Consider the following 16,134-nt stretch of genomic DNA (forward strand, 5'->3'; position numbering starts at 1 on the left):
GGATCGCTCTTAGTTTATCCAATTCCTTTTTTTCCAGCAAGTGTTCTTTTGTGTTTGGCATTCCAATTATTCCGATCCTAAAGTACAGTACATTAATTGTTTACTGCACTTTAAGAACCAAGTAAATGGAGTGTCCATTGGTCACTACTGAAGGTGTGTTGGGTCAGTTCCTTTAATTTAAAGTTAGGAGAATAGGGGTAACTTGCACCATCTGCTGCACAATAATTTGTATGCTGAGAACATCTCCAGATGTAGGAAAGTCACTTCTCCCTAGCACTCTACTGCTACCCTCTCAAATTTTGGATTGCTTTCCACGCAAATGTGATTAGCAGGGGAGTCCAAACTTGGTTCTCCTGCGATCATTAATTATAATTCCCAGAATTCTGGTAAACATAGCAACCTTTCCATGACTCTAGAAATAGCAGATGTGCTCCTACTAGATAGTTCTGTCTTGGGCCCTGAGTTGTACCCATGGCTAGCAAGTAACTACTGAAAGCCAAAATCATCTACTCATTCAATCCATCAATGCATTCTATCGATCGTCACTAACATCTCAATCTCTGCTCACAGAGCTGTCCCCAGGAAAGCCAAAGTGGACAGGATGATTTGTGTTCAGGAATGGGGGAATTAGTGGTGCCTAATTACTGAACAATTTGGCCTATGAACATTGACCAGACCATCTGACATAGAAAGGAATATATTTGCATTCAAACAATTATTAAATAAAACAAAATAAAAGTATATACAATTTAGTGGTGAGGTGACTCTAGATACCCACCGATCTTCTGTCCCTGTGGCCCTGGTTTGTGGTCTGCTCATTTCGTAGTAGGAGGAACTCAGACAGCTGCTCCTTCTGACGTCGTGGCTCCATAATGATCCGCTGCACCGACTGCTCACCCTGCTCTCAGGTCTGATTTCCGCCATCACATAGCCGACAACCTTTGGGTTATATTTAGAGAGCACTTGGGCCTCATCTCTGCAATGAATGAAAGATATCTGTTATAAGCAAGGGGCGGTGCACATTAACAGCAAAGTTCTAAAAGACGAGCAAAATCCAATTATCTGCTCAACATGATACATTCAGAGTTTCAGGAAAACACTGCTACAGATCGAAGAGCACTTCTTTTTTATTAGGATCAATTAAATCATAATGAAGGGAAGACTGAACACAGGGCAAGAAAATCTTACACCTTATGTGCGACACTCCGCACAATAATTACAATGCATACAAAAACCCACTTAATACAGACTAATCAATTTGCTTTATTTATAAGGTTAAACTTAACAATGGTCTCTTCTATGAAATGTTGGGCCCAAAATTAAAAGCAATAATAAAGCGTCCAATATTCATCAAATGTGTTATTTTGCTTGAAAAATAAAATCCTTTTTTCCCCCCATTTACTTAAAAACACTCTTCTACAGACCATGGCTTAAAGACTCACATAAACTCCGTGACCTGTCCTCCAAGGACTAAAATCTATGTGATTTGTTCTCATCATTGAAAAAGTACGTGAGTACGAAATGGATGACGAAGCAGTGACGTCTATGTGAGTCATTAAGAAGGGGCCCCCCAGATGTTGCTGAACTACAACTCCCATGAGTCCCTGGCTATCTTTTGATTAAACCATGGTCTGTTTGTACATTGAATAATGATTTTAAGTTTTTTGAAACTTTGCTATTGCTGTTCACTACTGTTTGGTACAGTGTAGTATGTGAGATGTTTACGAAAGTTACAATCACGAATGATACAACATTGAAAGGATATATTTGATACAACTGGGAGTGGAGTTACACAAACCTTACTGCTTTCATTGTTTCCCAAATTAAAAGTCAGAAACGTTTTCCAGCTAAACTCACAATATTTAAGATCAATGATCTGACAAAGAAACTAATCAGTACAACATACTGATTACCATTATAATATAGTACCTGAATTAACCTGTAATAACATGTTCAGCAGTGTAACTGTAACACAAAAACAACCACAAAATAAATAAATTGCATGAAGTATTAAAATAATCAGACCAAATCATTTACAATGCAAATAAAAAATAAAATACAAAAACAGCACCAAATGTGCAATAAAAAACATAAATCATGAATATAAGAGATTTAGCTGCTCCTAGATTTAGGCTTTTATTTTTATGATTTGCTTTTTTTTTATTATTTGCACTGTAAATTATTTGGTCTGATTAACATTTTATGCAATTTATATTCTTTAAATCATAGGCAAATGAGCTTATAGTAATATAAGAACATTATAGTAATTAAAACATCATTGTTATATTGGACAGGAAGACAGTGTATAGAAACAACATAAATACAAAGTAATACCATTAAGTTATGTTTTATTCACTTTTTTAATTATATCATTTAATATATACCGTATATATATTGCTGACCTAGACATAACAATTAAATTATCACTCATACGAGCAATCCAAACAGCTACAATCCATTCCAATAACAAGCCCATGTGAAGTCTTTTCTTCTAAACAATATTGTATAACATGCCAGCACCAATATTTTAAGACAATTATTGTTTTATTTGACACATTTACCCTTCCTTGTATTAGATGTCCATTAGTTACAGCAAGTGGCTAAACATTTAATTGAACCACTTGTTTAAACTTACTGAGATCTGCCAGAGTTAAAATCCATCTGACCAGTCAATTAATTCCCCTTTTAAGATGCATTTGTTGTCTGGGAAGCATTTGAAGGTCTCACAGGGAGCCAGGCATTGACAGCAGGTGATCAGACATTAAAGAGACAGCTACCTGCATTCATCAGAAAATTGGATATAACATGTTCCACAAATTATAGAAAGGTAAAGAAGGCACAGGATGTCCAAAGAGACGTCCTATGGGCTGCTGACCTGATACCAGTATCCCAGGGCTCAAGCCCATCAAAGCAACCAGTTGTAACAGTGCAGAAATGGTTAACGTTTTCATTTACAAAACATGATGGTAGAAATTGGCTTGTCATTACCGAGGGCCATGTTAGTTGGGAATCCATTTTGGACACTGCCAGTATTCGCTAATGAAAGTGATTGCCATTTTAGCAAATGTCAAGGATGGGAGTTATTCACTAAAGAGAACGCTGTGGTGAGTGTAACAAAGTTGCAACACTGAGGCCATGACAGCAAAGTTGGGAGAAGTTTCCACACAGAGAATGCTTTTATTTTGGCCTATGTTTCTGTTCACCCCTACTCGTTTCCTGGTGCATGAACCCCTAACTCACCAGTAAGAGTTGAGTAGAACGAGAGGGTACAATGTTTATGGAATTATTCTGGAAATCCATCAGCTATAGAAGGCCTAAGAAATGTGTCAGTTATTCTGCCCACTCATTTGTCTATCAAATGGAAACTGGTATTAGGAAGCAATTTGTAGACATCCCTCTAACAAGCCAACTCCACCCTGACAGCTCCATGAAAACACTGAATATTGTGTTAATGGGATTTTCTCTTCATGCACAGACTAACGATGCTGAACTCAGAGCTGGCACAGACCTCCATGTCTGCTTATTCTCTGGCATGGTATGGGGCACTCGCTCTTGGATAATACCATTAACCACTGACATTCAGCCAGTTTCTTTGAAAACTATGTTTCCCACAATGCCAAGTCAGCCAAAAGGAGATATGGCAGGTAAATATCTGCAGTGTCCAGATTAGCCATCGCTGGCCAGGTGAGAGGAAATTCCTCACCATTTTTAATCACAGTACATGAAAACTCTGAAGATCTGGATATTGCAGGCTATATTTTTGGTTTGGTGACATTGAGCAGGTCTTTAGATTGTAAGCTCTTCTCCTACGGCTCCTGTATGTCAAACATGTTTTGTTGGAATTAAATGTTTGTATTGTTTACCTATTGTACAACACTGCTGAAGACGTCACTTTATAACTAATTGTAATTGTCCACCTATCACTTCCGATTTATTCCACTGAAGTTGCAGGAAATCGACATTAACACCCGTGCTTATGGACTGAGAGGGCATGTTTGGCCAGGTCATTAACTGTATTTGTCTCTCACTCACGGTCAGTTTAGTTTCAATAAACAGGGGTTTACCATGGCATCCAGACACTGAACCCATCACCAGCTCGTCTGATTGAACGGGCTCTCAGACTGAACTGCGAGCGTTTGGCTGATCTTTAACCCCTTAAGGACCAAACTTCTGGAATAAAAGGGAATTATGACATGTCACACACGTCATGTGTCCTTAAGGGGTTAATGCTTGTGGGGAATGTAACTTTATGAAAGGGGTGCCCTTTTAAAAACAACTTTCCTGCAAGCAAGCTGATTGCATTAAGAGATTATTGAGTAAAGAATCTCGGCTTTGAGTGGAGCAGGCTGGAGAGTTGTGCTCTGATCTACACAGATCTCTCTTTCCTGTTTTTTTACACTATTGGCTCTACTACAGAGCGTAGCAGTGGATGTTGTCAAATCCTGGTTATCTTGCTTATTAAGCCTGTAATACAGAACTGCAAGGAGTACAGCTCTCATTGACCCCCATTCTACATCACTGAGAACATTTGGGGCCCACAGCTACCAAACAATCTGGAATTTAGTGACCTTCTCCCACCCAACTGTAATGTCATTGATGGCTTGCTCCAATGACCAAATCATAAACCATTACGCGCATCAGGTTCTCACTTTGGAAATCTGGGGAGTAGAACTTTAACATTTATAGATCCCAAAATATATCATAATCTTTAATTTTTTTATTGAGATATTTGGAGAGCAATAACATAGAAACATACACTGAACAAAATTATAAACGCAACACTTTTGGTTTTGCCCCCATTTTTCATGAGCTGAACTCAAAGATCTAAGACTTTTTCTATGTACAAAAAAGGCCTATTTCTCACAAATCTGTCTGAATCTGTGTTAGTGAGCACTTCTCCTTTGCTGAGATAATCCATCCACCTCACAGGTGTGGCATATCAAGATGCTGATTAGACAGCATGATTATTGCACAGGTGTGGCATATCAAGATGCTGATTAGACAGCATGATTATTGCACAGGTGTGCCTTAGGCTGGCCACAATAAAAGGCCACTCTAAAATGTGCAGTTGTATCACACAGCACAATGCCACAGATGTCGCTGTGTGATACAACTACAACAAGTTTTGAGGGAGCGTGCAATTGGCATGCTGACTGCAGGAATGTCCACCAGATCTATTGCCCGTGAATGTTCATTTCTCTACCAGATGTCGTCTCCAAAGGCGTTTCAGAGAATTTGGCCGTACATACAACCTGCCTCACAGCCGCAGACCACGTGTATCCACACCAGCCCAGGACCTCCACATCCAGCATCTTCACCTCCAAGATCATCTGAGACCAGCCACCCGGACAGCTGCTGCAACAATCGGTTTGCATAACCAAAGAATTTCTGCACAAACTGTCAGAAACCGTCTCAGGGAAGCTCATCTGTATGCTCGTCGTCCTCATCAGGGTCTCGAACCAACTGCAGTTCATTGCCGTAACCAACTTAAGTGGGCAAATGCTCACATTCGATGGCGTCTGGCACTTTGGAAAGGTGTTCTCTTCACGGATGAGTCCTGATTTACACTGTACAGGGCACATGGCAGACAGCGTGTATGGGTGAGCAGTTTGCGGATGTCAACATTGTGGATCGAAGGCCCATTATGGCGGTGGGGTTATGGTATGGGCAGGCGTTTGTTATGGACAACGAACACAGGTGCATTTTATTGATGGCATTTTGAATGCACAGAGATACCGTGACGAGATCCTGAGGCCCATTGTTGTGCCATTCATCCACACCATCACCTCATGTTGCAGCATAATAATGCATGGCCCCATGTTGCAAGGATCTGTACACAATTCCTGGAAGCTGAAAACATTCCAGTTCTTGCATGGCCAGCATACTCACCAAACAGGTCACCCATTGAGCATGTTTGGGATGCTCTAGATCAGCGTATACGACAGCGTGTTCTGGGTCCTGCCAATATCCAGCAACAGCCATCAAAGAGGAGTGGACCAACATTCCACATTCGTACGTAGAAAAAGTCTTAGAACTTTGAGTTCAGCTCATGAAAAATGCATCCACTACCCTCTCAGTAAAGGAATACTTCCTGATATTATTTTTAAACTTTTGCCCCTCTAATTTAAGACTATGTCCTCTTGTTGTGGTAGTTTTTCTTCTTTTAAATATAGTCTCCTCCTTTACTGTGTTGATTCCCTTTATGTATTTAAATGTTTCTATCATATCCCCCCTGTCTTGTCTTTCCTCCAAGCTATACATGTTAAGATCCTTTAACCTTTCCTTGTAAGTTTTATCCTGCAATCCATTAACCAGTTTAGTAGCCCTTCTCTGAACGCTCTCCAAAGTATCAATATCTTTTTGGAGATACGGTCTCCAGTACTGCGTACAATACTCCAAGTGAGGTCTCACCAGTATTCTGTACAATGGCATGAGCACTTTCATCTTTCTACTGCTAATAATAACACAATCAAACCTTCACATTGCACAATAATAAAAAATAAACAGTTCTGGACTGCATAGGACTCACAACCATCCTCTCTCCATTGAACTTGAAGGATTTCCTTACGTTAAAAAACTAAATAAAAGTTAATTATTACACAGAGACTTGGAATCCAAGTAAGACATGACAAAGGGAGACTGGCAAAGAGCCAAATTAAATTAAACTACTTAGAAATGGAATAGGAAAGACAATGTCAGTAGTAAACTCAATCACAAAGACATGCCATAAAAAAGCATCTCTATCTGTGCTTCTTTGACCTTACTTTATTGGTGGGAATTAATGACGTAACTCATTAAGAAAGTCCGTTGGTCTTTATCAAGAGAATAGAGGACAAACTCTGGGAGAAAAAACCTAAGCATTGTTTAGCTTGTACCTCTACAGCATGTTTCTCAGCTCGATCACGTTGCTAAGAAGTAAGCAGTCAAACCAATTAATGCCTATTGTATTGAAAATACCACTCTATATGGTCAGGGTAACACATCGGGTTTGTTAAGAGAATGTCAGGGGAAATTGCTAAGAAAGTAGTGAAAGACTTCTTGTTTTGGGCAATGTGATCATCAAACTGAGGCCACAGGCTACGGAATCTGTTGGCGCTATATAAATTGCAATAATAATAATAATAATAATAATAATAATAATAAGTAATTTCAGGGAAATGTCAGTAATTTCCTTGAATCCAGGTTGAAACAAAACCTGGATAAATATCAGGAATTAGTGAAGTTTAGGAAACATGATAAATTCCTAAGGGATTCCCATGACTATCAGACTGGGAATGTCTATAAATCCTTCAACCGCAGAATGCGACGCACTTCCGATAATGGCTTAACTTCGGATTATGATTCCTCAGACACTGACTCTGGTAGTCAAATTCAAACCAATCCAGTAGAATCACAACCACAATCCACCTGTTCTACAGCTAGTTCTAATCCTAGAGGGATCCTCAAGAAGGGGGTTAATTTTTTAGCCCCAGGTTATCAGGACGAGTTTCTGAGTCAACGGACAAGATACCAGACTCGCAATCCAAGGGGAGGGGGGAGGAGGAGGACATACTAGGTAGTATTCAGATATTAGAACGCAAGTCGCAGTTCATTAATCTGTCCTCTCGTATATTAACTACTGACCAAAATGTCGTTCTGGGGAAAGGGCTTTCCTTTGTACCTACACCACCATTTGACAAGTTTAGTTGGATTAAGGACCTTCATCTTTTCGTTAGAAAGTTGGCTCTACATAAGTTCCACTCTGTTCAGAACGAAAGAAAGGCTAGAGACCTTGGACATGCACCTAAAGACTACCAATGCCTCACCACCCTGTTGGCCCTCCAAGATGAAAGCGATTCGAACACCATACTGAACCGTACTGATTTAAAACCTAAGAGTCGCTATACACCTAATTTTGCGAGTTTTAGGAATATCGAGCTGTTTTTAGAGGCAGCCAAAAGTGAGATAGAAAAAAATCAATCTCAAATCTCTCCGTTTTCATTCAAGAGATAATCTCCTTAGACGGGAACAAGGCGCCCCAAAAACTTTACAGGATGATGCCGATATTATCATCAAACCAGCTGATAAGGGGGGGAATATTGTAATAATGGATGTGGATAAATATCTGGGAATGGCTGAACAGGTCCTCAGAGACACCGAGACATACACAGTTCTCAAGCATGATCCCACAAATGATTTTCTATCTAAGGTCAAGGAGATACTTGATCAGGGCCGGCGCCACCTGTAAGGCGACCTAGGCAGCCGCCTAGGGCGCAACTTACCAGGGGGCGCCGGATCCCTGTCCCCGCTGCGCCTCCTCATGCTGCGCCGCCTGAGCGCTTTAGCAAGCCCCAGGCGGCGCAGCACTGCTGCATGGAGGGCGGCCGGGTTTATGACCGGCAGGAGGGAAGCGCAGAGCGCTCCCTCCTGCCGGCCTCTCCATGTAGCGTGGCCGGGCGGCGCGGAACGCGGGACAGGAACCTTTGTTTCCTGTACCCGGCCGCCGGCGGAATGACAGGAAGTGCTCACTCAGTGAGCATTTCCTGTCATTCCGCCGGCGGCCGGGTACAGGAAACAAAGGTTCCTGTCCCGCGTTCCGCGCCGCCCGGCCACGCTACATGGGCAGGAGGGGAGGGTAAGGACCACTAAGGGGGGGGGGGAGGGTTTAAGGACCACTAAGGGGAGGGGGGTTTAAGGACCACTAAGGGGAGGGGGGGGGGTTTAAGGACCACTAAGGGAGAGAGGGAGGGGGGGTGTTAAGGACCACTAAGGGAGAGGGGGGGTATAAGGACCACTAAGGGAGGGGGGGTAGGGGGGGTATAAGGACCACTAAAGGGGGGGGGGGTGGTATAAGGACCACTAAGGGAGGGAGGGGGTATAAGGACCACTAAGGGAGGGGGGGTATAAGGACCACTAAGGGGGGTATAAGGACCACTAGGGGAGGGGGGATAAGGACCACTAGGGGAGGGGGGATAAGGACCACTAGGGGAGGGGGGATAAGGACCACTAGGGGAGGGGGGGATAAGGACCACTAGGGGAGGGGGGGATAAGGACCACTAAGGGGGGGAAGGACCACTAAAGGGGGGGAGGGAGGGGGGATAAGGACCACTATGGGAGGTTGGTGGGGATAAGGACCACTAGGGGAGGGGGGATAAGGACCACTAGGGGAGGGGGGATAAGGACCACTAAGGGGGGGAAGGACCACTAAAGGGGAGGGAGGAGGGAGGGAGGACTACTAAGGAGAGGGGAGGAGGGTGATTACCACTAAGGGGGTGGGGGGAGTAGGGGAAGGTCTACTAAGGGGTTTGGGAGAGGGAGGACCACTAAGGGGTTTGGGAGAGTGAGGACCACTAAGGGGGGAGGGGGGAGGGGGGAGTGAGAAGACCACCAAGGGGGACTGCAGAGGGACAGGGGGCCAAGGGAGAGCACTAAGTGACAGAAGGGGAGAACACGGAGGGACAGAAGGGAAGGGGAAATCAATAATTGAGGGGAGAGCACTATGAATTTTTAAAAAAAAAAAAGAAAGCTGTTCCCATCTCAGTCCCTATCCTACCCCACAAACCCTCTCTTTTACACTACACACATACACAATGCACCCCCCCCACACACAGAAACATACAATGCATTCCTACTCACACACAGACACACCCGAAACACACAATTCATCCCTTACGTTCTCTTACATAATTAATGCACCCCTTACAGACACACACTGCATTCAATTACATACACAGAAACAAACCTTGCACCCCTTACACACACACACACACACAGAAACATACAATGCATTCCTTACACGCAAACACACACTACATCCCCTATAAACACACTACATCCCTTACACAAATTGCACACATAAAACATCCCCAACTCATGGATGGGCCATGTAGGTGGATTTATGGGTGGGCATTGTAGGTGTATGCCCCCTGGGGGCCCAGACCTTGAGCTGTGTAAGGGGCCCTAAAAAATGGAGCTGCTTCCTGTTCGTTAATTGTTGTGAGCACTGTTAAAAACAGTCTCCAGAGAGCCTCTTCTACACCAGACCTGTGGAGCCAGACTGAGCCCATCATCAGCCTCTTGTCCTCATCTGGTGGTAAGTAGGCAATCCAATATATTATTAGTGGCACTAATCTCTAATTTACCTCACATTAAATGGATACTATAGTCACCAGAAGCACTACAGCATAATGTAGTGGTTCTGGTGTCTATAGCCTGTGCCTGTAGGCTTTTTAATGTAAACACACTGTCTTTTCAGATAAGACACTTTGTGAAGACTGGCGTTGGCCCATATGGCAGGGCATATGGGCGGGGCATTGTGATGTCACATGGTGGGCTGGACATATGGGGGGGCGGCAAATTTTTTTTTGCCTAGGGCGGCAAAACTCCTTGCACCGGCCCTGTACTTGATGATGGCCGCAGTGGGGGGTTGCTGTCGGGTGACGAGTATGAATTTATTCTTAATCGTCACCCAAAGATAGCAACCTTCTACTGCCTACCCAAAGTTCACAAGAACTTGGAGGTACCCCCAGGACGTCCAATCGTCTCAGGGGTTGATAACCTCACACAAAATGGCAGCCTGTATGTCGACAGAATTTTAAGACCCTTTGTGGAAACTCTACCTTCATACATTAGAGATACAAAGCATGCCCTAAATAGACTGTTGAATCTTAAATTCTCTCCCACTGTTCAACTATGCAGTCTTGATGTTGAATCACTTTATTCCTCTATACCCCACGATAGAGGAATTGAACATGTGGGATTTTTTCTTGATCAAAGATCACCTAGGGATGATTTACACACAGCCTTCCTTCTACGCCTTCTTAAGTTTATTTTGTCACACAATTATTTTTTGTTTAATAATCGAGTATACCACCAGGTGAGGGGTACTGCTATGGGGACGGCTTGTGCCCCCTCATATGCGAACCTTCACCTGGGATGGTGGGAACATCAGATCCGTTGTTCAGATGTTTTGAGAGAATACTTACCTAAGGTCCTATGGTGGGGTCGCTACATCGACGACATTTTGATTGTCTGGCAAGGAACCCCCCAGGAATTCTGTGATATGGTGGTATTACTTAACCGTAATGATGAAAATCTTCGGTTTACATCAGAATTCAGAGGACGTTCCATTAATTTTCTCGATGTGACTATTAATATCAATGAAGATGGTACATTTCAATCCACCTTGTTTAGGAAACCTACGGCGACTAATTCTCTTTTACATTGGACTAGTCACCATCCGCGACCATTGAAGAAGGGTATTCCGGTGGGCCAGTACCTCCGCCTTCGGTGGAACTGTAGTGACATTCAGGACTTCAAGATGAAAGCAAAACAACTTCGGCTACACTTCAAAGAGAAGGGTTATCCGAATCGCTGTTTAAAAAAGGCATACAAAAGAGCACTCCAGACTGAGAGAAGTGAGCTACTGTGTGATCTCCCGAAAAAGAAAGTGAATAAGGATGCTGGAAATATCCCCATGATTGCGACATTTGATGTAGGGTGGCAAGAAGTACGGAAGTCACTTGAGAGATTCTGGCCTATCCTGCTAAACGATGTACACCTTAAGGAGGCTTTGAGCCCACATGTTAATATCACGGCCAGGCGTGGACGCAATATTTGTGACTTACTGGTACCTAGCTATTTCTCCACCAAACCACAGCCGCGTGCCACTTGGTTGGGAGTCCCCCCTAGTGGCACATATGGCTGTGGCAGATGTGTGGCCTGCAAGTATATCCTCAAAGACTCTAAGACTGTCAGCAATAGTATAGGACAAGGCTCCTTTAAAATTAAAAACTTTTTTAACTGTAATACAAAGGGCCTTGTATACTTGCTGTCATGTTCATGTGGACAGAAATATGTGGGGAAAACATTTAGGGCCTTTAAAGATAGGATCATGGAACATGTAAGATCCCCTAGGAATCGTCTTGAGACACCTATCTCGAGACACCTCAAAGAATACCACCACAGGGATCCTAATAACCTTAGGTTCTGTGGACTGGAACTGGTAAAGAGGAATCCTAGACGTGGAGACTTTGACAAAATCCTAAAACAGAGGGAATCTAGGTGGCTATACGATCTTAAGACACTTCAACCCCTAGGTTTGAATGAGGGCTTTTCTTTTGCCGCTTTTATATAATCATTGATATGAAGATTGTCTTCATTCATCTCTTCTCTGTCAATGTAATCTTTGGATAAATTTTTTCTTTCATCATATAGCCAGCTGTGTTTTAATGTTTCACTCTTTACCACTCTTCTTCGTCTTTTATAACTTGTTATTTTCTACAGTGAATTTACTTGAAAATGTAATATTATATTACTACTTTTTATTTTTTATTTTTCCCCCTCCCCCTCCCTTTTCTACTCTCCTCTATCTATTCTTTCTCTAATGGCTGTATTATCACTATTATTTCTAGCCTCTATATGTATCTGCTTGAGGATATCTAATTACCTAGCAATTTGAATATGGATTCCTGGAGATATAATGTATGTACAGGTTTTGTGACACACTATCCACACGCTGGGACTAGATGTCATAATACACTCTTTGCGCTAAGAATCTGCACATGCGACGATATTTTGGCTTTGACATGCGCATTTTCCCGGCAGACAGTCAGAGAGAGAGGGGGGTCGCGAGAAGGCTCTGTTTCTCGCGCATGCGCCGATATTTCGGCACATGCGCATTGACTTCATCCCTACCCCGCGAGATGGATAGACTCCATTGGCCACTTTGGACCAATGATGGCGTCAAGTTGGTGGATGGGCGGCACATATGAGGTATTTAATCGTTGAGGGGAGACCTCCTGATTTGGTTTGTTTGGCCCTTGAGAAAGGCGGTTAGACCGCCGAAACGCGCGTCAGGCTTTTACCGATGTTGCCATCATTGTTTTTATTACCGTAGCGAACTTATTTTGCAGTCTTTATTGTGCTAAAATTAGACTTTGGTCGGCCAGTTTCTGAGGCAGGAGGGGCATTGGGCTATATACTAAGGGTTTTGGAAGTTACTCTTTCTCCCTTTATCTTTTCCACTATATACTCTTCCCTGTCCTTTCGATTTCTGGTACATTTTTGCAGCACAATATACTGTTTTTGTTGGTTTTTAGTGACTATCTGCATGGCTCAGTATACATGGTAACTTGTGTCTCCATTACTAACAACTCTGTTATGAGTTGGATTGCTACATTCTTAAGAAATTGATACAAACTATTACAGTCATATCCCTGCAGTAATCAAGAACCTATATATTTATGAGTTTCTAGCTTTTTAATTAGAATTTTCAATAAAGTTTATTCATTATTTTGGTTAAGTTCTTAGACGCTCCTATAGGGGTGGTTTTTGAGGGGGATCAGCCCGGTTGGTTACGGGGTGATCCTGCCTCATTTTTTCTCTTTAAATGTCAGTAATTGTAAAACTAAAGGGTTTTGTTTCTTTTTATTTAATAATAATAATAACAACAAAATTGAATATACGCACAGTACTCTCAGCCAGAAGGCTATCCGGCAAAAAGTACAAAGAGGGTTACAGGGGTACTAAAACGGCTTAACCCTAGACCATACAGAAAATACAAAAAATACGGAAATGAGGGAGAAGCATCCCTAAACGGAAAACAAATCCCATCAAAACCAGTACCCCCACTAGAGCACTATATAAAACCTTGCAGAAAAGACTATATCTCAGACAAGGTACGAAAATAAAAAAGTTTTAATAGTAAATATATTAAAAGCTAAACACCGAGTGTCTAAAATACCAGACTGCTTAACCTATAGGTATGGAAAAATACTGAGAAATATAATCCAGCTCAGTTCAACATAAACTAGTGACGACGTTGTATTGTAGATTGATACGTTGCAAGTAAGTTACTCAAAGTAACAGAGTGGCTAATAGAAAGTGTAGCAACAAAAGTAGCAAAAGTATCAATTCATAATATGATAAAAATTAGCTGAAATATACCTAGATTAATCCAGATGGATAGAGTCATGGATATAAAAGAACCTATAGATCTTCTATGTGCCTAATTTCTATGTCATAATTAAAAATCCTATTGATTATTAAACTCACTCAGACTATAATAGCCCTTTAAATAAAAAATGAGTAAATCGAAAGGACAGAAAGAGGTAGATAGATGAATTTAAAGTAGGAAGTGATATAGAGGGTTCTCACAACTCCATATAAAGTATATATAACAAAAAACAGAGACTCAGCCGGCAAAAAAGAGTCCCTGCATAGGTGTAGCGTGTTAAGTTATAACAGGCTACATAGAAACAGTCTGTACAGCGTGACAAAACACCCACAGCCCGACACGCGTTTCGGCGATAATGATCGCCTTTCTCAAGGGCAAGAGTAGACAAGGAAAATCCACTTACCCCCCTTCTCCTTAAATAGACCTGGCGCCAAAACCCACTTTGAATTGGTGGGCTGCGTCACTGTTTCAACCGCCAATGTGATTTGGCGGTGGGAGGTCCCCGAGATCGGCACTTAGCCAGATCACAAGAGAGGCTGCGCATGCGTGTAAGAATTTTGCGGCACATGTGCGCAGCGACCTTCAACAAAGTAGTATAGCTGCGTCCTCAGATGATCCCACCAGGCCCCCCCTGGGGGCAGATCGCTTATATAACACCCTGCACCTCAAACACAGAAAAACTCACGATGTCTCAAATTCGTTAGAATATGCATAATCGATTAATAGCGTAGGAGTAGTGTGCAGCAAAAAGTAGCCTGTGAAAAAGTGGAGAGGGGAAGGAAAGGGACATACAATAGAGTAGAAGAGTAGTAGACAGGCAGGTAAAATTAAAGGTATATCAAACAAAAACCACAGTGAACCAATAGTCCAAAGACCCATTGGTGATAGCGATTATATTTATTATAGTATGTTTATTGCATTAAATTCAATTAAATGAAAGGGGCAAAAGAGAACCCCTCATTAAGACCAAGAGGTTGTGATGTCTTAAGCCTAAAAATCCATCTAGAATCCCTCTGTCTTAGCAGTCGATCATAGTCTCCAAGCCTCGGATGTCTCTTGACCCACTCCAAGCCACAAAACTTCAAATTACTAGGATCACCCTGATGGTGTTCCTTGAAGTGTCTTGAGATGGGTGTCTCAAGGCAATTCTTAGGGGATCTTACATGCTCCATAATCCTTTCTTTAAAGGCTCTGAATGTCTTACCTACGTATTTTTTCCCGCAGGAACAAGATAGCAAGTATACCAGGCCTTTTGTGTTACAATTAAAAAAGTTTTTAATTTTTATTGAGCCCTGGCCTGTGCGGTCACTCACTATTTTAGATTCTTTGGAGATATATTTGCAGGCCACGCACCTGCCACAACCATAAGAGCCACATGGTGGATTACCCAACCATGTATCTTTCAAATGTGATTTTATGGATAGATGGCTGGGCACTAACAGGTCGCGAATTTTGCGCCCTTTTCTAGCAGTCATGTTAATACGTGGACCTAAAACCTCTTCTAGGTGTACATTGTTCAAAAGGATCGGCCAAAATCTATCGAGGCATTTCCTCACTTCGGACCATCCTATATCGTATGTAGCAATCATACGAATATTACCCCTGTTCTTTGGCTCTCTATTGACAGGGTGGTCACAGAGAAGATCCTTCCTTTCAGTTTCAAGAGCTCTCTTGTATGCCTTTTTGAGGCAGCGGTTTGGGTAGCCTTTTTCCTTAAAGTAAGTTCTGAGTTGACTCGCTTTCACTTTGAAGTCAACAATATCGCTACAATTTCTACGGAGGCGAAGATATTGGCCAACCGGGATCCCCTCCTTGAGGGGCCTTGGGTGGCAGCTTTTCCAATGTAGGAGGGAATTCGTAACTGTCGGTTTTCTAAAAAGAGTAGAGTGAACCGTCCCATCATCATTAATAGAGATAGTGATGTCCAAGAAATTAATTGAACGCCCTCCATATTCAGATGTAAATCTGAGGTTCTCGGTGTTCTGGTTTGGACATCCCACTAGATCTGTAAATTCCTGTGGGGTCCCCCGCAATACCAGCAAAATATCATCAATGTAGCGGCCCCACCACAGAATCTTAGGGAGAAAATCCTTCAGAGTATCTGAGGAAAAAAATCTGCTGTTCCCACCATCCCAGGTGGAGGTTTGCATATGAGGGGGCACAAGCCGTCCCTATAGCAGTACCCCTCACCTGGTGGT

At 42.5% G+C, this 16,134-nt stretch overlaps 1 protein-coding gene across 1 annotated transcript in view; it reads right to left on the minus strand.

The window, feature by feature from the left end:
• CCDC24 (coiled-coil domain containing 24) overlaps positions 1-16,134 on the minus strand; it is a 60,999-nt gene that overhangs the window by 29,507 nt on the left and 15,358 nt on the right. The window contains exon 4 of the mRNA XM_063427176.1: positions 779-976. Within this exon, the coding sequence (XP_063283246.1) occupies positions 779-976 (198 nt within the window). The remainder of the gene's footprint in view (positions 1-778; positions 977-16,134) is intronic.

The sequence above is a fragment of the Pelobates fuscus genome, chromosome 7 (genome assembly GCF_036172605.1).
Source record: "Pelobates fuscus isolate aPelFus1 chromosome 7, aPelFus1.pri, whole genome shotgun sequence".
NCBI classification, from domain to species: Eukaryota; Metazoa; Chordata; class Amphibia; order Anura; family Pelobatidae; genus Pelobates; species Pelobates fuscus.